Source organism: Syngnathus floridae, chromosome 20 (assembly GCF_059516105.1).
Source record: "Syngnathus floridae isolate MCC-2025c chromosome 20, RoL_Sflo_1.0, whole genome shotgun sequence".
NCBI lineage: Eukaryota > Metazoa > Chordata > Actinopteri > Syngnathiformes > Syngnathidae > Syngnathus > Syngnathus floridae.
In genome coordinates this window covers 7534330-7560823 of record NC_142432.1, presented here as the reverse complement: position 1 = coordinate 7560823, position 26494 = coordinate 7534330, and the positions used below count along the sequence as shown (strand labels likewise).

At 47.9% G+C, this 26494-nt stretch overlaps 3 protein-coding genes across 3 annotated transcripts; all 3 read left to right on the top strand.

The window, feature by feature from the left end:
• The first annotated feature begins 43 nt into the window (after positions 1-43).
• On the top strand, positions 44-5948 carry tagln3b (transgelin 3b). Its single transcript, XM_088363119.1, has 6 exons — positions 44-768; positions 1697-1914; positions 2200-2374; positions 2432-2534; positions 2597-2715; positions 2906-5948. The coding sequence occupies exons 2-6, from the start codon at positions 1735-1737 to the stop codon at positions 2932-2934; spliced, it is 606 nt and encodes a 201-aa protein (XP_088219245.1). The 5' UTR covers positions 44-768; positions 1697-1734; the 3' UTR covers positions 2935-5948.
• Positions 2601-7758, top strand: c1qtnf9 (C1q and TNF related 9). Its single transcript, XM_088363114.1, has 4 exons — positions 2601-2715; positions 6150-6397; positions 6466-6528; positions 6721-7758. Exons 2-4 carry the CDS (start codon positions 6190-6192, stop codon positions 7488-7490), a joined length of 1041 nt encoding a protein of 346 aa, XP_088219240.1. The 5' UTR covers positions 2601-2715; positions 6150-6189; the 3' UTR covers positions 7491-7758.
• Positions 7759-8111: 353 nt separating this feature from the next.
• Positions 8112-26465, top strand: spata13 (spermatogenesis associated 13). Its single transcript, XM_088363094.1, has 13 exons — positions 8112-8542; positions 12516-13754; positions 14557-14973; positions 15107-15251; positions 15331-15464; positions 15654-15833; positions 16279-16458; positions 20408-20587; positions 20688-20920; positions 25093-25222; positions 25301-25676; positions 25871-25945; positions 26033-26465. The coding sequence occupies exons 1-13, from the start codon at positions 8495-8497 to the stop codon at positions 26212-26214; spliced, it is 3519 nt and encodes a 1172-aa protein (XP_088219220.1). The 5' UTR covers positions 8112-8494; the 3' UTR covers positions 26215-26465.
• Positions 26466-26494: the final 29 nt, after the last annotated feature.

Genomic DNA, 26494 nt, shown 5'->3' with positions numbered 1-26494 from the left:
AACTGTGCTCAACGGGGCGGCACCGATCACTTTTAACGGAGTCCCGCGACCTTTTACCTCGCCCCTCGTCTGTCATCTTTGTGTCCTCACGCATGGGTGAAAACATCAATCGAAGGCGCCTGTTCCCTGTGTTGAACTGTGTTTTAAATTATTTGGCCTTGGCTTTGTTCAGTGTTCCAAAATGTGATTTACATTTTTGTGTGGTTAGCTTTCATGCTAATGAGCATTTTACTCAACAAAAGAACCACAATGTGGATGGTTTTTTTTTAATTGCATCCCAGAGTAGGTAATTCCTTTTAAACATGCTCCACAGGTTCTCCATAGGATTTAGGTCGGGAGTCGAAAGTCAAACCTGTGCTGATAATGAGCTGATTTAAATTGAGGTGCAAAATGCACCGTTACGACTAAAATTTTTAAAATTATTTTTATTTTTTTTACATCACATCGCTTTGAAAATTCTGCAGCAGCCCATTCACGTTTTCGCTAAGGTCAAAACGCACAACGGGCAAAACAATAAGCGCCTCAATAGTGATGCTTCCAGTAGCTGCAAAGACTGCTGGCCGCGTTAGCCCCCCCTCCCTCCGTCCCGAGTATACATAAAAAGGCGTGTCCTCCCCCACCCCCACCTCCTGCACACGAGTGAGATTGAGCACCCCACACGCGCTTCTGAATGCCCTTCATGGATGCTCCAGGACTCCGGCATCTTCCGTGGAATTGACACCCTGTTGTGACGAGGTGGGACGTGACCACGCAACAGCTTCTCGAATTGTAAGTCAACTGGCACGTGTGTGTGTGTGCTTCACAAATTTTCTATCTACGTTTAACATGCGCAATGACATGCATGTTATCGTCAAAGGGCTGACATCAGTAATTTTCAACGCGGGGCTAAAAATAAACCCCATGTAGTTCTATGCACGAGAGACCCTTTTATTTATTTATATTTTTGCAGTATGCCGGTAATGGGTTTGAGGCGGTTGCGTAGCAATAATGTGTCTCTGGATGGGATATCTGCCAGGGACCACACCCTTCCTTTCAGGCCACTTGATTAGGTACACATGCACATCAAGGCATTCAAGACTCTACAAGATGTCATGGTGCCATGTAGCTTTATGTTTTTAACTTATATTTTTATTCTGCATCATACAGAAGAGTGTACCTGATATGATCCATCCATCCATTTTCTGAACCGCTTTGTCCCCACGGGGGTCGCGGGCGTGCTGGAGCCTAACCCAGCTGTCATCGGGCAGTAGGCGGGGGACACCCTGAACTGGTTGCCAGCCAATCGCAGGGCACACAGAGACAGACAACCAATCGCACTCACACTCACACCACCTGATATGATGGTCTCCTTAAATTATTTCCACATAAAGGTCCAAATATTAAGAACGGCTCTCATGAAGACACCACTTCCACTTACTATTGTGGTGACTGACTATAAAATATTTTTGCTCAAGTTATCATACATTCTGTGAGGTGTTCCTAGTATTGTGGTTATCTTTTATTAGATTACTCCAAAACTATAATAAAAATATTCTGGGGCTACTTTCAGCATAGTGTCTGGAATAATTGTAAGATCACAAAACCTACAAAGACATTCTGTATCATACAAAATAAGGAAAACTTGATTATCATTACTTTGTGGATTGTAAAAGTGGACATAATATCACAATATGATTATCTGTGTTCTTCCCTCCAGGCCATCATCGCCAGGTGAAACATCTGGGAAGTGTTGCCATGGCAAACAGAGGCCCCACTTATGGCCTGAGCCGAGAGGTGCAAGAAAAGATCGAGCAGAAATACGACCCGGACCTGGAGCAGCGGCTCGTCGACTGGATCGTGGCCCAGTGCGCCGGCAGCGTGGAGAAGCCGCCGGCAGGTAGGGAGGCCTTCCAGAAATGGCTCATGGATGGGACGGTGAGTGTGACTCTAAAATAGAAGAAACATCTGAATTATTCAAATCAAACTGTCAAAGGCGGCGTTTAACTCATTCACTGCACTCGTTCAAGAAAATTGATTTTTAGTAAAAAATCATCTTTGATATCAACAGACTTCAATGGCAGGAAATTAGTTCTATTTTAAATATGTACCTAATGAAGTGGTCAGTCGTGTGCGTGTGTGTAAATATCTCTCCCCCCCCCCCCCCCCCACACACACACACACACACACACACTCACACACACACTCCCTTGCGCTTTCCAGGTCCTGTGTCGGCTCATCAACAGCCTTTATCCTAAAGACAAGGAGCCGGTCAGGAAGATTTCAGAATCCCAGATGGCCTTCAAGCAAATGGAGAAAATATCTCAGTTCCTGCAAGCTGCCGAAGCCTACGGGGTCACCAAAACGGATATCTTCCAAACAGTGGACCTCTGGGAAGGTGAGTCACTTTAAAGCCAAAATTTTAGTTTGCAACCGCTCAAATTGTCCATTACAGGGAAGGACATGGCTGCGGTACAAAGGACCTTGATGGCGTTGGGCAGTGTGGCTGTCACCAATAACGACGGCCTCTACAAAGGCGACCCAGACTGGTTCCACAGGTAAAAACCATTCCATCATCTCTGTGTCGCCGCCATTACTCCCCCTAACCGTCTGCCCGCAGGAAAGCACAGGGCTATCGGCGGGAGTTCACCGAGGAGCAGCTGCGCCAGGGCCAGAGTCTGATCAGCCTTCAGATGGGCAGCAATCGCGGAGCGTCTCAGTCGGGCATGACGGGCTACGGTATGCACCGTCAGATCATGTAGAAGACCGGCCGGCCTCGCTTCCTCCACCTTGTGTAACGTAGCCTTTTCTGCCTTCTGCTAACCGAACCTAACCTCCCTGAAACTGCTGCTTTCTTCTCCTCTTTGTGTCTTCCATTCTGCCGCGCCACTGTCACTTCCACTTTACGACTTGACGTGCGACTCCCAAGTTCCCCAATGTAACCCAGCTGACATATGATGAAAATGTCAGACAAGCCATGAGTGTTGATGGATGCTGTGAAAAAGGCTTGTCTTTGAATGGCATTAACCACGGCTGTTGCTTTATTATGCCATCGATGGTGTGCTCAGTTGGCCTCACGTTGTGCCTGGTTTAGAAAATAATAAAATACATGAATAGAATGTTAGTGTGCTTGTGTATAGAAAATCAACTGATTTTTCCCCCCTGATTTTAATAAAGTAATCCACAATGGTTTAAAAAAATGAAAATTGAATGCCAATTTTATTTTACTTGAAAAACATCGATAAAATTGAACTTAAACTCTTTATTGTACCAAAATGTCTTACAAAAAATTTCATATTTTTTCAGTTTTTTTTAGTTCAGTAGTAAATTGCTAATGACATTATCTTTCCCAAAATAAATACAAATTAAAATTGACATTTTTAATGTACAGTAATAAACTCAATACAATGATAAACCTTTTTTTAAAACAACCTTTAAAAGGCACAACAAATACTGTATTTTCCAGACTATAAGTCGCTCCGGAGTATGTCGCACCAGCCATAAAATGCCCCAAAAAGTGAAAAAAAAACATATATAAATCGCTCCGGAGTATAAGTCGCATTTTGGGGGGCAATTTATTCGACAAAATCCCACACCAAAAACAGTCATGAACGAGCAACAACAGGCTAAACAATAGCAACAACAGGCTAAACGATAGGTATGCTAATGGACCAACACAAACAAAGAGCTGAGAACGGGCCTGACGTAACATATAGAGTGATTAAGGACAACTATTACATGAATAACATGTTTATAAAACCATCGGTGTCACTCCAATTCATTAAATCCATCGATTGTTCGATACGATAGCAACAGGCTAAACGATAATTATGCTAACGTGACAAACACAAACGAGGAGCTGAGAACGGGCCTGACGTAACATATAGAGTGATTTAGAACAGCTATTACATAATAACATGTTTATAAAACCATCGGTGTCACTCCAATTCATTAAATCCATCGATCGTTCGATACATAGCAACAGGCTAAACGATAGGTATGCTAACGTGACAAACACAAACGAAGAGCTGAGAATGGGCCTGACGTGATATAGAGTTATTAAAGAAAACGATTACATGAATAACACGTTTATAAAATCATCGGTCACTCCAATTCATTAAATCCATCAATCGTTCTTTGTCAACAATGGGTGTGCGCGGCTGAGGGTGCTTGCACTTCAAAATATTCCACAGGCTCATATAACGATAGATAAACTATATTTCAAATAACTATAATATAAGCAATAATATTATCAAACCATCCGTGCACTTTAAATCCATTAAATCCATCGATCAAATTCCTCGTCCTTTGTCAACATTGCTGCGCGTGCGCCCTGACGTCAGCCTCGTCTTTATTCCACAGATCTAGTATATAACTTAGCGTTAACAAAGTACAAGGACTTGGCTTTGGCAAACGGCTCTTTATTAAACAAAACAAACTTCCAAGCGTGTGGCGGCGTGGACTTCCAGACACAAGAGCTCCATGGCATAGGACTGGGCGTGCGTAATGGTCATGTCCGAGCCCCATGCACCGTTCGCGGACAGCCACTCAGCCGAGCGCCAGCCCCCGACTCAGTAGAGTAGGACCGGGCGTGCGTAAAAGCCATAATAGTTTTTCAAACCTTCTATGTGACTCCAAATCCTTAATTCCTTCAAACTCTTTGTCCTCTGTGTCATTTAGAAATGATCACCGCTAATGATGCCGGTAGTCCTTACGTGGGTACGTTTGTCCTTTATGTAAACAACCGCAGCGTCGCGCCGTGCCGTGCCACTGACGTCACTTGAAATAGTAATCCCTTGGTACATCACGGTTCTCCAAACTGTCTTTCTGCTGCTCGATTACTGTTTTCAGCTGCAACTTGAAGTTTGTAACCTGCAAAATACGAGTTTCTTTTTGGTGCCATTTTTCTTAAGCCCACCCAGTTGATGAGTCACGACCAACGGTGAAATTTAGAGCGCCCTCATCCAGTTTCGTCTGAAAATATAATTTTTTTTCAGATGTAGTTTTTTGTTTTGTTTATTTGGTTGTTTTATCAAAGTCAAAGTCTGCTTTATTGTCGCTTTTTTTTTTTTTTTTTTTTCCATATACTAAGACACACAAAGAGATTGAAATTACGTTCCCACTATCCCTCGGTGAGATAGTACACATATGCATACAAGCAACACAAAAAAAAACAAGAAGGCACAAACAATGAATAAATAAGAGTGTTGAATAAATGATAAATAAACAAATAATAATAAATAATAATAAATATAAGAGGAGCAAAAATGGAGCAAGTGTACATACAGCAGACAGTGGACTTGGATATGGTGCTTTAAAGTATTAATTGCTTTATTTGATGTTTTCTCTATTTTTTATGTTTTGAATATGTTCAAGATAAAGATATAAAAGCATGTGAAGTGATCAACTATACTAAAAATAACATGGGAAGTGGTCAACTATACTTGTAAGTGATGTCTTAATGATCAAGTAAAAATTTGTGAAAAAAAACATCTAAGTCGCTCCTGAGTATAAGTCGCCCCCCCCACCCAAACTATGAAAAAAAAACGCGACTTATAGTCCGGAAATTACGGTAATGTACATACATCAAATGACTTTATTTACACTGAAGATTCATTAAAAATGCATTGAATTAATTTTTCCAGTTATGAGTCACAATTATGCATACTAGTGTGTTGACTTTCACTCCACACTATGTTATGCAGGGGTGTGTTCACTTTACAGAGATGTTATTGTCTTATCTGTTTCCCTGGGGTTCGTCCCTCCCGCCAGCTCGCTTGTCTCTCATCGCCGAGTACAATCTAATAATAAAGAAGCAGCCGGACAACACAGTCGTTAGGACGTTAGGGCAGCGACTTCCTGTGGACAAACTACACAAATGTTGACCAATGTATTGACAAGACTCAAAAGTGGTGTTGTAAAATGTCTGAGAACCATCACAAGAAATCAATTAAAGTAATTAATAAGTCAAATCCAGTGGGGTGATACATTTAAAAAAAAAAACATCTGGTTGAATAACATGGAAATTGTCCTTTCGGTGTAATATTAAAGCCACGCTTAAGTGATGTGTAACTTGCAAATACAATAAGTAAGCCCAAAAATCTCAAGCACCCAATTGAAATAAGGTTCAAAGTTCTTTGTACCGCTCCACTTCTTCCACTTTTGATCCCCAGATCACATTAAACCCATTTGAAGATAACACATCAAGGTGGTATGAGGTCAGCGATGTCACCGATGAGCGTCAGCGTCCCTCTTTTGCTCCTCCTGCTGGGACTCGGCTGCGTTGCGCAAAATGACGGCCCGAGCGGTGATAGCAAGGGGTGCGTTTGTGGCTACCCAGGCATCCCTGGGGACCCGGGCCACAATGGTGTACCCGGAAGAGACGGCAGGGACGGACTGCGAGGCGAAAAAGGGGACACAGGTGAATGACCGCACTTAAAGAGTTAGCCGCCGGCGTCTTTTTTTTATGCTTAACTTTGTCCCTGTCAGGTGGAATTGGTGCAATGGGACCAGCGGGAAAAGATGGACAAAAGGGGGATGCAGGTCCGGCTGGTAAGTGCTTATTCTGTTGGCTTTTTTTAAACAAATGTTAATTATTGTTAGATTAGTCCTCTTTGGCACATAAGCGGAATCAAGTAGGAGCTGGTCGAAAAGAATTCCACGCCTGTGTCTCCATATTTCCGGCATAAAAAGATGTTCAACTATATCTGAAAAATTATCTCCTCTGTTTATTTATGTATCTAGGTGCACCTGGTCAAGCAGGGCTCAAGGGGAAAAGGGGGGACAATGGAGACCACGGACCACCTGGTAAAATGGGGCCTCAAGGAATCCAAGGGCCCATCGGTCTGAAAGGAAATAAAGGAGAGCTCGGGTTACCCGGACCCCAGGGACCCAAAGGTGAAGAGGGGTCTTCTGGACCACAAGGTCCAAAGGGAGAAGCTGGTCTTCGTGGAGATCGAGGCATTCAGGGGCCCTTGGGTCCTCCGGGCAGGCTGGGGCCTAAAGGGGAAGTGGGCGCTGCTGGTCCTAAAGGCGGTCTTGGTCACAGGGGGGACCGGGGCTCTCGAGGAGACAAGGGTGACAAAGGTGAGCAGGGAGATGCATGGGTCATGTCCAAAAGCGCCTTCTCCGTAGGACTCACTGTGCAGAGCAAACTCCCGACCGCCCACACGCCTGTCCGGTTTGACAGGATCATTTACAATCAACAAAATCATTACGATCCCCAAACTGGAAGGTTCACATGCTCGGCAGCCGGCACATATTTTTTCACCTATCACATCACCGTCTTCTCAAGGAACGTGAAGGTGGCCCTGGTGAAGAATGGCGTCAAAGTACTTCACACCACCGACAGCTACCAGAGCGGTGAGGACCAGGCAGCTGGGGCCACCGTGCTGCACTTGGAGCCCGGGGACAAAGTGTGGCTGCAGGTAGTCGGGGGAGAACTTTTCAACGGGCTCTTTGCTGATGAAGATGATGACACCACGTTCTCTGGGTTCCTTATTTTTGGTGCCTAATTTTGAGTGGACAAGCGTATCTGGAATAACAAAAGTAAGTAGATGGAAAGAAAACAATACATTAGTAAGTTGAGAGAAGAAAGACAGCTAGTGAATACATGAAAGAGAAATAAGTTTTCAAGGATGCATATTTTTGTGCATGTTGTCTCTGCAAGTGTCTCTGAATGCTGTGTTCAACTCTGCTTTATGTTCATTTCTCTTTGAATGACAAGGTACTGTTTAATGGATTGCTGTACTCTTAAGAATAAAGAACTTAAATGAAAAAGTCCTCTGTTGCATGTTTTCTTCCTGTACACTCGTGAAACAATATGAGGAAAAAAATGCACCAACTGGATGGTCCAGTCTTGGCTATTTCCTCAGAGGAGAAAAGGGGCTTGACTGCTACGCCACCAACCAGCACATGGTTGGCTCGTAGCAAAACAGTCACCTGTGGTCAGCCAATCACATTTTAATATGATCTGTTGGACCCCGCCCCATTTCTCTCGTTTGGTGTCCTTGCCGGAATAAGGATGGGGCGTAAATTATTTTACCATCCAACGCGTGATTGGCCCTCAGTGGAGCCGTCGCGCGAGGGTCAACCAATCGATTCTCTCCGGGCTCTTCTCAGCCCCGCCTTCTTTTTGGAGACAACTGCAACAAGTGCATTAAGATGCTCTTCGTCCTCCTCGAGACGTACTTGTTCTAAACAGCAGCTTTCGCTACCTTAAATAACTAGTTACCGACGCCACCATCACCGTAAAAGACATTTCAGTCACCTCAACCTTTTTGTTTAGGCATTTATATCTTCTTGACAAGTCGAATTTAAACAACTTTTGGCGCGACTGAAGTTTATAGGCGAGCGCTCGCCAGCTAGCTTACGTTGCTACTCGTAGCCTAGTTTTGTTTGCGAGGATCCGCAAAATGAAATAGAAACTTTTTCCTTGTTTTTGTTTTTCTTTTTAATTGACTCCCACTCGACATGGACGAGGGGAGCGAGATTTCAGAAAAAGCCCGGCTACTTTTCTATGGCTGAAAAAGGACCAGGAGGGTTAACATCAGTGACTATGAGCAAGGTAAGTCGTCCATTTTGTGTTTCTACAATAACTTTCTAACAGAAGCTGTGTGTCGTATTGTAGTATTTTTGTCGCGTTATCACTGTGCTCCCCTGTGTACTGGAGAAGGGGGGGGGGGGGGGGGGGAGTATGGTGCGTTACAGCCCTGGTTGTTATAGTGACGTGGGAGAAGCCAGGCTGGCTGAAGGAGGGGGGGGCCTGAGGGGGCTTACAAAGAGCTTTATGGGCCAAAAGAAAGTGAATCAATGGTAGAAAGCAAAAGGCAATTTGGCTCCAGTGTAGGGTTAATCCCTTTCCCTGCTTCCAGAAGAACCATCCAAAAATGAATACATTTTAGAGGAGACAATCACAAAATCGGGATATTCCTGCAGACTATCGGTTGCAGGAAATCAAAATGTCAAGTCTGGAATAACCACATCAACCAGAGTACATTGCTCCAATAATTGTGAAAATCACACCATGGAAATTGTGTGTGAAATCACCAACTGAAGATAATTGGCAAAAAAACCCACTTTCGATTTCAAAAAACATTGTGACATTTACTTTGGACAGTGGTTCTTAACCTGGGTTCGATCAAACCCTAGGGGTTCGGTGAGTCGGTTTCAGGGGTTCGACAGAGCCCCCACTGAGGAAGTCCGAACAAATCTGTTTTATCGTGTAGCTTCTGATTTGCCAGTATGTAATATGTTGCGAGTTCATGCATTGTGTTGGTTTTGTTCTTTGAACAAGGTGATGTTCATGCACAGCTCATTTTGTGCATTAGTAAAAAACATCTATGTCTTGAATTTAAAAAAAATAATTTTTCACTAACGAGGGGTTCGGTGAAGGCGCATATGAAACTAGTGGGGTTCGGTACCTCCAAAAAGGTTAAGAACCACTGACTTAGGATGATGCATTGACAGGTCCCCATCACTATCAGCCGTGGTAGAAGCTAACATCAGCTGGTAACAGTTAGCTGCTCAATTTAAAGTACAAAAAGATCCTCTTTTGTACTGCGGTATTTAACAAAATGAAAGTATCGGCGTATTACTGTGTCAAAATGTCATAAAACCCCCAATAGGAAACTATAGTCTTTGATGGTTTTTTTTTTTTTTTTTGCATAGTGGGTTACATGCAAGCATGTTAAAAAAAAAAAAAAAAGTCTAGTCTACTTTCTCTTTCATACTTGCTTGCCTCTCAGGAATTTGAATAGTTTCTATAGCATCAAATAGAGTTTCAATTCTTTAGTCAGGTTCAAATCCCATAGTAGTTGTCTTTCATTTTGAAAGCGGCTATCAGGTAAAAGTGTTGACTCTTGACAGGGCTCGTCCGTGTATTGTATGAAATTCCCCGGTTGTCTGTCACTATGACAGTGGATCAGGTGTGAGTACAGACATCCGTCCCCCGGGCAGGCCCAGCTTCCCACGCTCTCGACATGTTAGGGGGCGGGGCTTCTGCCATTCTCTGTCCTTATGGCACATCCTGAAATGGGGAAGTCGAGGTCCAAGCAATTAAATGTGTGGTGCCGTTGTAAAACTTTTAATAAGTGCACAGGGTTCGACCAAATTTTAAATGGTGAATTGAATGACTACTACACAAAAAGTTGAACCGGGCTGGCCCGAAACCAGGCAGCAACCGGGTGGGCTGTTTGGAAACTTTTGGGTGTCACTTCAAGTCAGTGCCAAATGGACCGCTTGTCTGCCTGATTGGGCTATCATGTGTAGATGAAACCGCACTCAAAAGCAAAGCTGTGCTAATCACATTAGCAATGGCATGGAAAAGGAATATGCTGTGCGCGCGCACACGCACACACACACACACACACACACACACACACACACACACACACACACACACACACACACACACACAGGACTTGTCTGGTGTCTTACGACGAGCTGACTCGGAGCACTTGGCAGTGAGCATTTTGAATGGTTAATCGGGCGAGCTTTGCACAGACCAACAACAACAAAAATGCGAGCAAGGCATTTTCAAATGTGTAAAAGGAATGCACCCCTTAACATAAGAACAAGTATAATAAGTATGTAGTTCTGTACATTTATGATGCTGGGGAAAAAAAATGGAAAATGACAAGCAGCCATTTTCCCATGGGCCGCCCTCGTCTAGAGTCCCTTGGCTCTAATGCTCGATTCTTTCCGCCCTTAATGAATTTGATCCCCGGCCCGAGGCGAGCGACATACCTCTGCAGAGGTGACCTCCGTCTCAGAGTTTACTCGTGTCTCTCATTAAATCAAAATAAACATGGTATAAGGGCGGAGGGAGTCAATGATGGAATTCCTCACAGTATATGGACGCAGGATGGAATCTCCAGAATTAATTGTATATATTTTGCATTCATGTTTACGTATCTGCGTGCATGTTCATCCTTGTCTCCGGGAGTCTAATCTCAGGCTGGCTTCAGCTGCCTGCGTCAACCTGATGGGAGGGAGTGTGCCTGAGGGTGGGAAAGGCAACTCCTCTTTGAGCTCTTCATTAACTCGGGACCAGGACCTCAAGAAAATTCACAGAGCAACACACAAAAGCAAGAGGGAAAAAATATTATTAAAAAAAAAAGATCTCATGAAATCCCAACTTTTTTTCAAATTATGTTCGTTATGTAAAATAAAAATGCCAACTGACACGTGGCACCTTAGTCACTGTAGTGACTCGTTCTGACGGCAAGTGCGGGCTAAGGCCCTCATGGGGGTGTCAAAGGAGAACGCAGTCAGTCGTTTGTCTCGGGATCCAAATCCAAGAAAACAAGCGAAGTCGACTTGTTGACATTCCTGGCCTATCTCCTATCTCCGACCTCTCTCCCGGCCTGGATAGCAGACGGGATAACAGATCCCGCTGCTCTTCGTCAGTCCTGGGCGGCAGTACAAGAAGACAATTGAGACCCCGATTTTGAAAGTAGCGCATTGTTCCCCTTGCTCACTGTCTGTCAGCAGGCGGTACTCGGCAGCGACAGCGCCACACTAACACCAGGAGTGACGGAAGATTCCGCGCGCCATTTGGATCTGCGACACAGCTCTTGTACTGAACGTAGGGTTTTCCTGGCTCAAATTAAGGTAGAGATGATATCGTCCTGATAATTCCCATGCGTGTCTGCGCCGCCAGTATTTTCTAATCGGTAAATATCAAGCCAAACAGTTTGGATACAACAAAATAAAATAGTCAGCTTAAAAATAGTCTGAGTGAATGTTTTTGGTGCTTACAATGTTTAACTTTATTTATTTAAAGTGTCAGAGTCATGAAGTGAACTGAATCGGGCGCTGTTGCATCAGCAATAGAATAATTTACATTTAGTGTCAACTTTTACTAATTAATGCAGAGTAACACTGCAATCACATTTATTAAAAAAAAAAAAAAAAAAAAAGATACAGAACCATCCCAAATTTCACATGCGTGAAAAACATGCAGGGGGGGGATTGCCTGCGGCCCATTGTGTGGTGCACCAAATGGCGACGTTGGAGCGAAAAGTTGGAAATTGCCATTAACATGGTGGAAGCATGGCAGTTTATCGCATTAATCACAACGGATTAGCATTTTTCATCGCTTAGTCATGCTCCAAGAGGCTCGCTTCAAAGGGCCAGCTGCGTTAACTACCACTGTGAATTGCACACACACACACACACACACACACACACACACACACACACACACACACACACACGCTCAATCGAGGACCCCAACCTGGGCCTCAGCTCCCCTCAGACTTTCAAATCACAGCAACAGCGTTAAATGCTTGTCCTGTTCCTCGTGTGTGTTTTGTTCCAGAGAGACAGTGTTCTTTAATTACCTGTTGAGTCATCCAGTGTGTGGTAAGCAAGCGTTATCTGTCAATGTGCTCATTCCTTAAGTGCCTGCTCAGGACTTGCTACTGCAGTAGCTGCCTTTCATTGAGTCCTTAAAAAGTTATGCTGAAGTGGTCATCATGTAAATAAGAACCGATGATTCTTAAAAACCCTAAAAAGTATTTTCTTTTCTTCCACAGGTAGAACCAGAGGACAGAGTCTCGTCCATAAGCGAAGAGCCTTTCCCTCGCTTCCGCTCCTCCAACGCGGACCCTCCGATTCGGAGTCGACCATTCAGCGACTTGTACCCGTTCCGCGGTCAACCCGAGAGGAGCGCCGCCCCCTACCTGGAGCCAGTCATCGTGGGCCCCGCCGCCACGGACGAGAGCCACCCGAACGGCGTGGGCTCCTCCTCCGGGAAGCCCGGCTCCTCAAGAATCATGAGGCTGTTTTCCAGCTCCAGGAAGGGCTCCTTTTCTGCACCGAGTCCCTCCACCGATGGTTCCGTCGGTCTCCCCGGACTCGGCGTCGTGGACTCATTTAAAAAGATGCGCTCCTCCGTGCTTCAGGGGATTCAGAATCGCGGAGCAAGTGGATTTGCATCCTCGTCCGGTCGGGAAGCTGAAAACCGCAACGCCTTCACCAACGGCAACGGAAATTTCACAGCGAATCACTACAAATTTGATTTTGACGAAGACGACGACATCACAGAGGGCCTCCAACGCAATTCCCGCTTCTCCCGGAGTATGAGGAGAGCGTATGAAGCCGGACGCATTACCATGTTGGACATGGACGAGGAGAGCCTCGCAGCGGGCAGCGCTGACCACAAGAAAGCCGAGATCAACGGGCAAGCGGATAACTCGTCCAATGCGACCCTGCTGAGCCGACTGAGTAGGAGTGCGGAAAACCTTTACCTTTTTAAAATCCCATTCAGGCGCAAGACCCCCACCCCGTCCCCTCAGACGGACCCTCAGAGCACCACAGCAACAAACGGGGCTCTGAATATTCAGAGGACCAGCAGCGCCTCCTCGGTGGACCTCAGGAAGAGCCCGGTGAGAGTGAAGGGGCAAATGCTTAAGCTGGTAGGCAGCATTAGCGACATGAACAACCTTCGCCGACAAAGTCAGTCGCCTTCCCCGACCTCACCCGCTCCCATGTCGCCCCTGAGCCGTCTCCACGATGACTACTCCCGACGCGTGCCTTGCCGGAGCACCAGCGAGCGACGGCGCCGACCCTCACCCGTCAGACCCCGGGTTATGTCCGCCGGGCACGCCCCGCTGGTTCACACGCATCTTGTTCACGCGCCGCCTCAACTGGACGTGGCCGTGCTGCAGCGTCACCTCTCCGTGGCAGACGGGTCCTTGGAAATCACCACGTGCGGGTTTGTGTCAGAAGACCAGTCGCCCCCTCATACCCGAACGGACGAGCTACCGAATGAGGTAAGCTTTGATTCATTAGGTATGAGAAAATCTTTTAGGATATACCTCTTATATTGATGCGTTCAGTTGAATTGTTTGAGCGTCACGTGTGCTGTCTACCCATGTCATCTATTGACTCGCACCAGGTCACATGCTGGACCGACTGTCCTGCGCTTTAAGGAACAAGCCCAGTTAATAATTAGACTTTGTTTATGATTAGCAGTCACTTGCGCAAATGGGCAGAAATTGTGGGCGGGCAGGTCCAAGCGAGCGTTTGGCTTCCACGCTTCATTCGGCGCAGCGGCACAAAGTCCAGCAGCAAAAAAAAGTGCATTTTCCGTCTGAAGAGAGCTTTTTGCTGTTTTTATGGATGGTCCGGTTAGCTTAAAAATCGAGCGGCTCGGCGGCCCAGTCACGGGCCGGCATGTGTTTCACAATGGTGCTTGCGCTCTGTGTGCCTTTCCGCTGTGTGTGCGGCGGTCCTGATCCAGATCGGGAGAACCAAAAGGTGAGGTTTGATTGTTGCCAGCTGCTCGCGTCAATATTTGCACATGAAATGAAATCTGCCATGGTAGTGTTTCATTGCGGAATATTTGTGCTGGAATTTGAAAAAAAAAATTTTTTTCCCCCCAAGAAAGCTGATATTGATTCAAGTAGCTTTGCGCTTTTTCTCAATCCAATCAAAACACTTCTTTGAGTAACTGTAGCGCAGTTTCTGATTAACAGGTACTTGATCCGTGTGGGGCCACTGCACTCCATCTCTGTACATTGTGGGTCATTGACCTTTCACTATTGCTGACTGATTATTTCTTGTGATTGTCAGGTCACGTCAGAAGAGAAGGAGCAAGTGTTGCAACAAGAGGGCAACTCCTCTGAAACCAGCCCCAGAACTTCTGCCTTCCCAGTCTTCCTCCCAGACTCGCCAGCCTCGCCCGCCTCGGAGGCCCCCGCCGTCAAGTCCCGGCGACAGGGGGGGCGCCCGAGACCGCGGCCCATCTCGGACTACGGGCAGCTCCTCTCCAGGAGGCACTGCATCCCCGAGGAGGCGGCCGAGCTGAATCCCGACGAGAGGACGCGCTCGCTTCATCCGGAATGTCTCGGGAACGACATGTGCGACAGCGGCGAGGAGTGCGTCGTGAGCGCTAACATCCCAGGCAGGCGGCAGCAGCAGCGACCCGTGTCTGTGATGGGGGTGGAGGACTTGTACTCCCCCGACGCAGATGAGGAGTGCATTCCTTCTGTGCGTTTTTCTTATTTTAACATGTCTGAGTGGCTGTGTCCGGATTTGTAGGAGGGAATGATTCTGTAAAATAGCTGACGTTAAGTTGTGCAAGACTATTGAATCATAGAACGCTTCCTTGTCTTGTGTGCAGTCCCTGCCGCGGCCACCCATCCCCTCCCACCAGGTGCCCCCCTACAAGGCAGTCTCGGCCAGGTTCCGCCCCCCCACCCTCTCCCAGAGCACCCCCATTGGACTGGACCGCGTGGGCAGGAGAAAGCTGCACCGAGTGCTCAGCGGTAGGGAATGTCGAATCGAGTGGTACGATATGGACGAAATTCCCGGCTATGCCTCGAGCTCCGCTTTGTCGCTCTGCAGACGGCGTGGCCCAAGGCTCGGCGGCGTTGGATGACAGCGTGAGCGAGGAAGAGGAGGAAGATGGCAGCTTTGACGAGCTGGCCGACGGCACGCCCTACCTGGAGCCAGGCGTGGAGCTGTCCGTGCTGGTGGAGGTGATCCTCGCTGCCGCTCACGTTGACTTTATGATGTAACGTTTATCTGGTCGTGTGGCTTTGCGTGTGCCTGCCGCCCCGTGAGTAGACTTGATAATAAACGGCGTTCTCAAGATGTTTGGCAAGCCAGGCCCGTAATCTTCCATGTTTTACGCGCTCTCATCGGCTTTGTAATGTGTGTTGGCGCAGTTGATCAGCTCGGGTCACGCCGTGTATGCCGAGGCCCTGTGGGACCATGTGACCATGGAGGAACAAGAGCTCGCCTTCAAGGCGGGCGACGTAATCCGCATCCTGGATGCCTCCCACAAGGACTGGTGGTGGGGCAGGGGGCCTGACAAGGAGGCCTGGTTCCCCTCCAGCTTTGTCCGGGTGAGTGGACTTCCTGACCTGCTTGTTTGCACTCGACTTGTAAGCTGGCTTTACTCCAAATGAAAGCCTGTCTTTACAGTATGTGTGCGTGTCCAAGTAAGTCTACACCCCACTCGAGGTCCAACTGGTTTCTGTGACAACCAGTGTTGATTGACAGTTGAGTCTTAATTATCCAGCAATTTGATTGACAGATAGGCATCTGCAGCGTAATTGCTTGTTGCTCATTCAAAGATGCCGAACAAGCACGAGTTAAACTTTCCCATAAGGTTGCCATAGCGACGCAGCGCGGCACTCGTGCTTCTTTTGTGCGTCAAGTGTTTTTGGTTTTTTTTTAGTTCTCTTTACTACTTTTGAAATTGCGCAAGCAAACAGTTGAAGAAGCTTTCTAATAGTATTTCTTGAGGAGGAAACTACCACAGTGTGTGTTCCCATACACTTGTTTCAGGTACGTGTGAACCAGGAGGACTCCTGCGCGGGGAGCGTGGAGAGCGTGGCGGACCAGGAGGACCTGACTTCTCGGGAGGCGCACAGCAGCCAGCACAGGCAGCAGATGAGGACCAATGTGGTGCAGGAGATCATGAACACAGAACGCGTCTACATCAAACACCTGAAAGACATCTGCGAGGTGCGGTGCCATCACATTTGTCTGGGCGATGAATTTTGTGTCAGAATGATTTTTTTTCTTTCTTTGGATCTGTAGCCCAAATCGTGTCCCTCAGTTGATGTGCATCGCTAACACCAGCAACGTGAACAGGAAGGAGCGAGTTCACAAAAGCATTTTTAGTCTTGACAACTTTGTGAGGGAATTTTGTGAAAAATTCAACATTGAATTTTAAGATCATATTGCACAAGCCCTGCTTTTATTCATTCAAGGGTTTTCGTTCCTTCCACTTCAATCGGAAATGATCCATCCATCCATCCATCCATCCATCCATCCATCCATCCATCCATCCATCCATCCATCCATCCATCCATCCATCCATCCATCCATCCATCCATCCATCCATCCATCCATCCATCCATCCATCCATCCATCCATCCATCCATCCATCCATCCATCCATCCATCCATCCATCCATCCATCCATCCATCCATCCATCCATCCATCCATCCATCCATCCATCCATCCATCTTCTTCCGCTTATCCGGGGTCGGGTCGCGGGGGCAGCAGCTTTAGGAGGGCCTCCCAGACTTCCCTCTCCCCAGCCACTTCATCCAGCTCATCCCGGGGGATCCCAAGGCGTTCCCAGGCCAGCTGAGAGACATAGTCTCTCCAGCGCGTCCTGGGTCGTCCCCGGGGTCTCCTACCGGTGGGACATTCCCGGAACACCTCCCCAGGGAGGCGTCCAGGAGGCATCCTGATAAGATGCCCGAGCCACCTCATCTGGCTCCTCTCAACGTGGAGGAGTAGCGACTCTACTCCGAGTCTCTCCCGGATGACCGAGCTTCTCACCCTATCTCTAAGGGAGAGCCCGGACATCCTGCGGAGAAAACTCATTTCGGCCGCTTGTATCCGGGATCTCGTTCTTTCGGTCACGACCCATAGCTCGTGACCATAGGTGAGGGTAGGAGCGTAAATGGACCGGTAAATTGAGAGCTTTGCCTTTTGGCTCAGCTCTCTCTTCACCACAACGGACCGGTACAGGGTCCGCATTACTGCCGACGCTGCACCGATCCGCCTGTCGATCTCGCGCTCCATCCTCCCCTCACTCGTGAACAAGACTCCAAGATACTTGAACTCCTCCACTTGGGGCAGGATCTCATCCCCGATCCGGAGAGGGCATTCCACCCTTTTCCGATCGAGGACCATGGACTCGGATTTGGAGGTGCTGACCCTCATCCCGACCGCTTCACACTCGGCTGCGAACCGTTCCAGCGAGAGCTGGAGATCACGGCCTGAAGAAGCCAACAGCACCACGTCATCTGCAAAAAGCAGAGACGCGATGCTGAGGTCCCCAAACCGGACCCCCTCAACGCCTCGGCTGCGCCTAGAAATTCTGTCCATAAAAATTATGAACAGAATTGGTGACAAAGGGCAGCCTTGGCGGAGTCCAACCCTCACTGGGAACGAATCCGACTTACTGCCGGAAATGCGGACCAGACTCTGGCATCGGTGATACAGGGACCGAACCGCCCTTATCAGTTGGCTCGGCACCCCGTACTCCCGAAGCACCCTCCACAGAACTTCCCGAGGGACACGGTCGAACGCCTTCTCCAAGTCCACAAAACACATGTGGACTGGTCGGGCGAACTCCCATGCACCCTTGAGGATCCTGCCGAGGGTGTAGAGCTGGTCCACTGTTCCACGGCCAGGACGAAAGCCACACTGCTCCTCCTGAATCCGAGGTTCGACCTCCCGACGGACCCTCCTCTCCAGCACCCCTGAATAGACCTTACCAGGGAGGCTGAGGAGTGTGATTCCCCTGTAATTGGAACACACCCTCCGGTCCCCCTTCTTAAAGAGGGGAACCACCACCCCAGTCTGCCAATCCAGAGGCACTGTCCCCGATGTCCACGCAACGTTGTAGAGGCGTGTCAGCCATGACAGCCCCACAACATCCAGAACCTTTAAGAACTCCGGGCGGATCTCATCCACCCCCGGGGCCTTACCCCCGGGGCCTTGCCACCGGGGAGTTTTTTAACTACCTCAGTGACTTCGACCCCAGAAATTGGAGAATCCGCCTCAGAGTCTCCAGGCCCTGCTTCCTCAATGGAAGGCGTGTAGGTGGAATTGAGGAGGTCTTCGAAGTATTCTCCCCACCGACTCACGACGTGCCGAGTCGAGGTCAGCAGCACGCCATCCCCACTGTAAACAGTGTTGACGTTGCACTGCTTCCCCCTCCTGAGACGCCGGATGGTGGACCAGAATTTCCTCGAAGCCGTCCGAAAGTCATTCTCCATGGCCTCACCAAACTCCTCCAACGCCCGGGTTTTTGCCTCAGCAACCGCCGAAGCCGCGTTCCGCTTGGCCATCTGGAACCTGTCAGCTGCCTCCGGAGTCCCGCAGGCCAAAACGGCCCTATAGGACTCCTTCTTCAGCTTGACGGCATCCCTTACCGCCGGTGTCCACCAGCGGGTTCGGGCCACAGCTCCCGTCGGCCGCCTCAACAATGGAGGCGCGGAACATGGTCCACTCAGACTCAATGTCCCCCGTCTCCCCCGGGACGTGGGAAAAGCTCTGCCGGAGGTGGGAGTTGAAGCTCTTCCTGACAGAACATTCTGCCAGACGTTCCCAGCAGACCCTCACAGAGCGTTGGGTCTGCCAGGTCGGACCGGCATCTTCCCCCACCATCGGAGCCAACCCACCACCAGGTGGTGATCAGTTGACAGCTCCGCCCCTCTCTTCACCCGAGTGTCCAAAACATGCGGGCGCAAATCCGATTACACGACTACAAAGTTGATCATCGAACTGCGGCCTAGGGTGTCCTGGTGCCAAGTGCACACATGGACACCCTTATGCTTGAACATGGTGTTCATTATTGAAAATCCGTGTCGAGCACAGAAGTCCAACAATAGAACACCGCTCGGGTTCAGAAACCGGGGGGCTGTTCCTCCCAATCACGCCCTTCCAGGTCTCACTGTCATTGCCCACGTGAGCATTGAAGTCACCCAGTAGAACGATGGAGTCCCCAGAAGGAGCGCTCTCCAGCACTTCCTCCAGGGACCCCAAGAAAGGTGGGTACTCTGAGCTGCCGTTTGGTGCATAGACACAAACAACAGTCAGGACCCGTCACCCCACCCGAAGGCGGAGGGAGGCTACCCTCTCGTTCACCGGGGTGAACCCCAATGTGCAGGCGCCCAGCCGGGGGGCAATAAGTATATCCACACCTGCTTGACGCCTCTCACCGTGGGCAACTCCAGAGTGGAAGAGAGTCCAGCCCCTCTCGAGAGGGCTTGTACCGGAACCCAAACTGTGCGTGGAGGCTAGTCCGACTATATCTAGTCGGAATTTTTCTGCCTCGCACACCAGCACGGGCTCCTTTCCAGCCAAAGAGGTGACATTCCATGTCCCAAGAGCCAGCTCCTGCAGCCGGGGATCAGACCGCCAAGGTCCCTGCCTTTGGCCGCCGCCCATCTCACATTGCACCCGACCTCTTCGGCCCCTCCCACAGGTGGTGAGCCCATGGGAAGGGGGACCCACGTTTCCATTTCGGGCTATGCCCGGCCGGGCCCCATGGGCGAAGGCCCGGCCACCACACGCTCGCCTTTGAGCCCCGCCTCCAGGCCTGGCTCCAGAGAGAGGCCCCGGTGACCCGCGTCCGGGCGAGGGAAAACTAAGTCCAATTATATCAATCATCATAAGGGGCTTTTGTGAGCCGTGCTTTGTCTGGCCCCTCACCTAGGACCCGTTTGCCATGGGTGACCCTACCAGGGGCATGAAGCCCCCGACAACATGGCTCCTAAGATCATAGGGGCGCGCAAACCCCTCCACCACGATAAGGTGACGACTCACGGAGGGCATCGTGAAATGCAGCAAATTCCTTCAATGTTCAACTTGAGCTACCATCGCCCTCTGTTGGCCAATGTCTGAACCGCAGCCAGCGGTGACAATGTTTCCTGACTCCTCTACCCAGGGTTACATTCGTCAGTGCCGCAAGCACCCAGAAATGTTCACTGAGCTCCAGCTGAAAACCATCTTTAGCAACATCGAAGACATCTACAAATTCCATAGGCAGTTTCTACGCGAGCTGGAGAAAAAGTACAACAAGGACCAGCCGCATCTCAGTGAAATCGGCTCTTGCTTTCTCTTGCAGGTCAGCCAGCCAACACTAACGCTAACATTTTTTGAGTAGTATAATTCCAGTCAGTAAAAATTCTCAAAATTCACCCTCTGTTTTTGTTTTGTGACCAAAGGGCGAGGGCTTTTCCATCTACTCGGAGTACTGCAACACCCACCCAGCGGCCTGCGCCGAACTGCAGCGCCTGATGAAGTCCGGCCGCTACAAGCACTTCTTTGAGGCCTGCCGCCTCCTGCAGCAGATGATTGACATTTCCATCGCCGGCTTCCTGCTCACTCCTGTCCAGAAAATCTGCAAATACCCCCTGCAATTGGGGGAGCTGCTCAAGTACACCCCCAAAGAGCACAGGTACTCTCGCCACTCCAAGTCCTTACAGCTCAGGAATGGAATTATTTTTGTCAGATAAACATGCCTGGACACATCCTTGTCCCACGCATATCTCATCAGCTCACACTAACGTGTATATTACAGGATACGGGTCATCAACCCAATTCCAGAGGCCGCAGGGACATTAGGGGATCATATTAACCACACAGTAGCGGTTTAAATCTCGTGTCAGCCTATCTTCAGGAATTCTTCTTCAATATTTTGCTTAGCGTCAGATAAGTTGGACAGATTAGTTGATTAGCGTTCCCATGGGGACTATGTAAATGTGCTCTTGGCTACAACTTTAATCGTCATGAAATTGTATGAACTGTCTCACAATGTATGTATGATAAAACTAAACGCGTGTCAAGCTGCTTAAGTCAAGTCAAGTCAAGTCAAGTTTATTTGTATAGCCCTAAATCACAAACAGTCTCAAAGGGCTTCACATAGCCAAAATTGACAATTATTCTCAAAGCATCCCCTGATCTTAAGCTCCCAAAAGGGCAAGGAAAAACTCAAAAAACCCCTGCCAGGGGAAAATGAGAAACCTTGAGAAGGGACCACAGATGGAAGGATCCCCCTTTCAGGATCACCAGGTTGTAATGGATGCAGAGAGGGCACAAGTAATACATAATATGAAAATCAATGAAAAAATGGATGTCGGAGGTGCCCTCGATTGTCCTGGCAGTGTCTTCAAGGAGGTTGAGCTGCAGTTTCTTCATCTTGAATTGGTCCCCGAGAATCCAGCTAGCCGCTATCAGCTTTTGAGCCACGATTTGTACACAACATGTGCGGTAGGACGAGTCAGTCGACGGGGGGGGGGGGGCGCTAGGAATTCACTGGGGAGCCAAGGGGGCGCTAGCCTGAAAAAGTTTGGGAACCACTGCTCTAGACCCTGCAGACATTTTCTTGGCCCTCGGTGTAACTAAAAGACTAGCGTTTTGCGAACGAAGGTTACACGACGGAGCATAAGGAACGACTAGGTCGACGAGATATGAAGGCGCTAAGCCATGCAGTGATTTATAGGTTAGTAGAAGAACCTTGAAGTCACATCTTAAATGGACTGGGAGCCAATGTAATTTGGCTAATATTGGGGTAATGCGATAAAATTTTCTTGACCGTGAGAGCAGCCTCGCAGCGGCATTTTGCACTAACTGTAGACTTTTGATACTGGACTTAGGAAGACCAGAGAATAATACATTACAGTAGTCCAGGCGCGACGTGACGAATGCATGTATAATAGTTTCCGCATCCCCGGTCGAGAGGATAGGACGAATCTTAGCAATATTACGAAGGTGAAAAAACGCAATCCTGGTTATATTCTTAATGTGTTTTTGAAAGGAGAGCGTTTGGTCAAATATTACCCCGAGATTAGTTACCGTATCACTCTGAGTGATAGTACGGTTGTCTATAGTTATAGTGGTTTCCTTAAATAAGTGTTGATAACGAGTAGAACCAATTATCAACATCTCAGTTTTATCTGGGTTAAGACGAAGGAAGTTGAGAGACATCCATTGCTTGATCTCCGCAAGGCACGCCTCGAGATTACAACAGTCCCGCGGATCTGTCATCGATAACGGCATATATAATTGGGTGTCATCCGCGTAGCATTGAAAACTAATATTATATTTACGTATTCTGTCCCCAAGCGGAATCATATAAATATTCCGCTTATATTTATACATTAAATAAAATCGGTCCGAGTACCGATCCCTGTGGGACACCACACGTAACATTATAGAGCTCAGAGGACGTATTGCCATGGACCACTCGGTGCGTCCTGTCTGATAGATAGGAATTGAACCAGCTGAGTGCTGACCCTGAGATACCAACACAACTTTTAAGACGCCCTAATAAAATATCGACGTCTACAGTGTCAAAGGCAGCACTAAAGTCAAAGTCAAAGTCTCCTTTATTGTCAATTCCTCCGCATGTCAAGATGGCGGCGCGATCGAGTAGTAACAATACAATACAGACGACGTATTTGAATCCATAGCTATGAGGAGATCATTAGTTACTTTAGCAAGTGCTGTCTCTGTGGAATGATTAGCTGTAAAACCAGACTGAAAAGAGTCATATCGATTATTAGCAACCATGTAATCAATAAGCTGCTGCGCTACTACTTTTTCAAGAAGTTTTGCTATGAATGGGAGGTTTGAAAGTGGCCTATAATTACTGAGACAGTCCGGGTCAAGATTTGCTCGCTTAAGTAGCGGTTTAATAATAGCGGTTTTAAAGGCTGTTGGCACTATCCCAGAGGAAACAGACAGATTGATTATATTTAAGACGGACGGTCCTGAAATTGGAAATAATTCTTTAAGTAGTTTGGCTGGAAGCGGCTCGAGTAAACATGTTGTTTGTTTAGCCGCACTCACCAATTTTGTAAGCATTTCAAGGGACACGCTTTTAAAATTTGAGAGGGTTATTGCATGATCCCCAGCACTTGTAACCGGCGGAGCGATTGGAATGGTATTCTTGATCTCGTCCCTAATGGACTCAATCTTTTGAGCAAAAAATTTCATAAACTCGTCAGCTGAGGGGAAGGAGCTATCGGGGGTCGGCTGGCGCAGAGTTAGCTTTGCCACTGTATCAAATAGGTATTTAGGATTGTTTTTATTGAGATTAATGACTTGCGAAAAATAACGTTTTTGGTAAAATAAGCGCATTTTTATATTTCAGGAGGCTGTCCTTCCATGCCTGATGGAAAACCTCAAGTTTGGTTAAACGCCATCTGCGCTCATGCTTTCTACATAATTGTTTAAGCGTATGTGTTTCATCTGTGAACCACGGAGTTGGCCATCTACGGCGAGTTTTCAGACGTAGCGGTGCCACAGAGTCGATGGCTTTTAATAATGTCGCATTGAATTCATTTGTAGGATTATCAATAGAGCCGCTGTATGTGGGAAACATGGCGGTTGCCGGCGACAGTAACTCAGATAGCGCAGTTGCAGTCATGGAGTTAAAATTACGGCTGCTATAATTCTGATTGCTCTCTTGTCTTTGACAAGGAACTAAAATTTAAAATGTTATTAAGAAATGATCAGACAGAACAGTAGTGTATGGCAGTACTGCTATATTTGAGGTTACCAGTCCCCGGGATAATACCAGATCTAAGGTATTTCCATTCTTATGCGTTGCTGCCTGTACGGCTTGCGTAAAACCAAACGTATCGATTAAAGTTTGAAATGCCGAAGTCAGTGGTTCTGACGGTGAATTCATGTGGATGTTGAAATCACCCATGATAACTATATTATCTGCATTTGTCACTAGATCAGCCACAAATTCTGAAAATTCATCCAGGAAGCCAGAGTAAGCCCCGGGTGGACGGTAAATAACAGCAAGATAGAATGACGGTAAAGCAGTGGATCGCACAATGAGAACTTCAAATGTTTTAAATACGTGAATTGAGCGAGGCCTAAATCTAAGCTCAGAATTTGAGATGAGGGCGACGCCCCCACCCTTTTTTCGAGGACGTGCCATATGCGAGCTCACAAAATTTGGAGGCGAGGCCTCGTTAAGTGGCAGCAGTTCATTAGGTTTTAACCAGGTCTCGCAAAGACCAAAAACGTTTAGATTATGTTCCGTGATAAGGTCATTAACGAGAACTGCTTTCGTATGAAGCGATCTAATATTCATAAAACCGAGTTTAAGTGCAATCGGTCGATCAGGGTGCGTATCTATCGAAGGATTTTTAAACGGGATGCGAGTAAAATTGTGTTCTCTAGGCCTAACATCACCTCTCAAAAGTTTATTAGCGCGGTGGGATGAAACGACCGTGGGAATTTGATGATGAATATTTGTTACACATGTGAAGTTATCTAAAACAGGCACCGTTTCATCAGCAAGACCGGTCGGGACGGAGTGATTGGATTTGTCTACTACCCCAATAGAAAGTGTGTTTATGTGTACTGCATTACTATTTAAACTGTCGCGCTCTAGTCTACACGAGGAGCTATGTGTATGCTGAAAGTCTAGCCTAGCGCTAGTTAACTTTAACTTAACAGACTCCAAACCCATCCTCACAGGTGGTCTAATCACCTGTGCCCTGGCCTGCTCTAAAGTGACCTGTCATGAGTGGCTCAAACAGTAATCTATATTCCTAGAAAGAGTGAAGGCGCCTTAAAATTTGCATTGCCGTTCCCTGTGGGCCTTAGCGACCACGGCGGGGTGAGCGATGCCTACAAAGCCATGAAGAACGTGGCAAGTCTTATCAACGAGAGGAAGCGGCGGCTGGAGAGCGTGGACGCCATCGCCCACTGGCAGGTGGCCATTCTGCACTGGGAGGTAGGTGATGACCGCGTTGTGAGCGAACCCGAACTTCCTGCCGATAGCTTTCAGCTAAGATTGTCATCTCTGACGCAGGGCCCCGACGTGCTGGTGCGCAGCTCTGAGCTGATCCACTCCGGGGAGCTGACTCGGATCCTCCGCCAGGGTAAAATGCAGCAACGCAGCTTCTTTCTGTTTGACCACCAGCTGGTCTTCTGCAAGAAGGATATCCTGCGCCGGGACCTCCTCCACTACCGTGGGTGGCTGGATATGGACCTCACCGAAGTGCTTGACGTGCCCGACGGGCGGGACCCGGACCTGGGCCTGACCCTGAGGAACGCTGTACGGCTGCGCCACGCCGACACTCTGGAGTTTGTGTGCATGCTGTGCTGCAGGAAGCTCCAGGACAAGGAGCGGTGGCTACAGGCCTTCAAGAAGGAGAGGCGGCGGGTCAAAGAGGACCAGGAGATGGGTGAGCATCTCACAACCTCTTCATGTGACACTACACATGCTCAATTGCAGGTTTTGACTGGAAAAGTCCATTAAAAATGACTACCCTTTCACGTTGCCTGTAAAAGAGGTGAAAAAACAGAAACACCCTCATTTTGCTGTGAACTGATATAATTTTACGATTCGGGGTTTCTGTTTTGCATGCTTTGTCTCCAGGAATAGAAATCAGCGAGGAGCAAAGGAAGCATGCTATTGCTAACGCCAAAAAAGCAAAACAGGGCAAGATCCAAAGTAAGGAAGCATACTCTTTATATTTAGTTTTTTGGTTTTTTTTTTCTTTTTTGGCAACTTTTTTTTTTTTTTTTAAATGCCTTCCAGCTTTGGGCTACTCCTGCTCCGTACCACCTCACCACCAAAACCTCCACCCGCTCCACCAACGCCACGTGACCATCCCCACCAGCGTGCCCCAGCAGCAGGTGTTCGCCCTGGCCGAGCCGCCCAAGCGAAAGCCTTACCAGCTACTCTACAGCATCACCCGCAGCGCCTTTTTCAGAAAGTGAACCGGGCATCTGTCCATTCCCGCGAATGTACTCGTTGTGCCTTAGATAAAGAAGTGGCGACTAGTGTTAAAATACCAACTGTTTTGCTCTGCCATTTCTCTGTGACAAATGAGCTCTGTTCTACTTTGACATTGATTCGTATTTTATTTGACAAAGGCTGGAACCTATTGTTTGTTTTTATTTGAATTCCTGCTGCTGAACACCTTGTCTATTAATAACATTGTTAATAAAAGTCTTGTATGAAAAAGGTCCTTCCAGGCTCTCTTGGTGGGGCAGAGTC

Coding starts and splice junctions, on each gene's coding strand:
- tagln3b (XM_088363119.1), top strand. CDS start 1,735: ATGGCAAACAGAGGCCCCACTTATGGCCTGAGCCGAGAGGTGCAAGAA. Junction 2,375..2,431: donor AACAGTGGACCTCTGGGAAG/GTGAGTCACTTT, acceptor TGTCCATTACAG/GGAAGGACATGGCTGCGGTA. Junction 2,716..2,905: donor GTCGGGCATGACGGGCTACG/GTATGCACCGTC, acceptor GCGACTCCCAAG/TTCCCCAATGTAACCCAGCT.
- c1qtnf9 (XM_088363114.1), top strand. CDS start 6,190: ATGAGGTCAGCGATGTCACCGATGAGCGTCAGCGTCCCTCTTTTGCTC. Junction 6,398..6,465: donor AGGCGAAAAAGGGGACACAG/GTGAATGACCGC, acceptor TGTCCCTGTCAG/GTGGAATTGGTGCAATGGGA. Junction 6,529..6,720: donor GGGGGATGCAGGTCCGGCTG/GTAAGTGCTTAT, acceptor TTATGTATCTAG/GTGCACCTGGTCAAGCAGGG.
- spata13 (XM_088363094.1), top strand. CDS start 8,495: ATGGCTGAAAAAGGACCAGGAGGGTTAACATCAGTGACTATGAGCAAG. Junction 13,755..14,556: donor CGGACGAGCTACCGAATGAG/GTAAGCTTTGAT, acceptor TGTGATTGTCAG/GTCACGTCAGAAGAGAAGGA. Junction 20,588..20,687: donor GCTCTTGCTTTCTCTTGCAG/GTCAGCCAGCCA, acceptor TTGTGACCAAAG/GGCGAGGGCTTTTCCATCTA.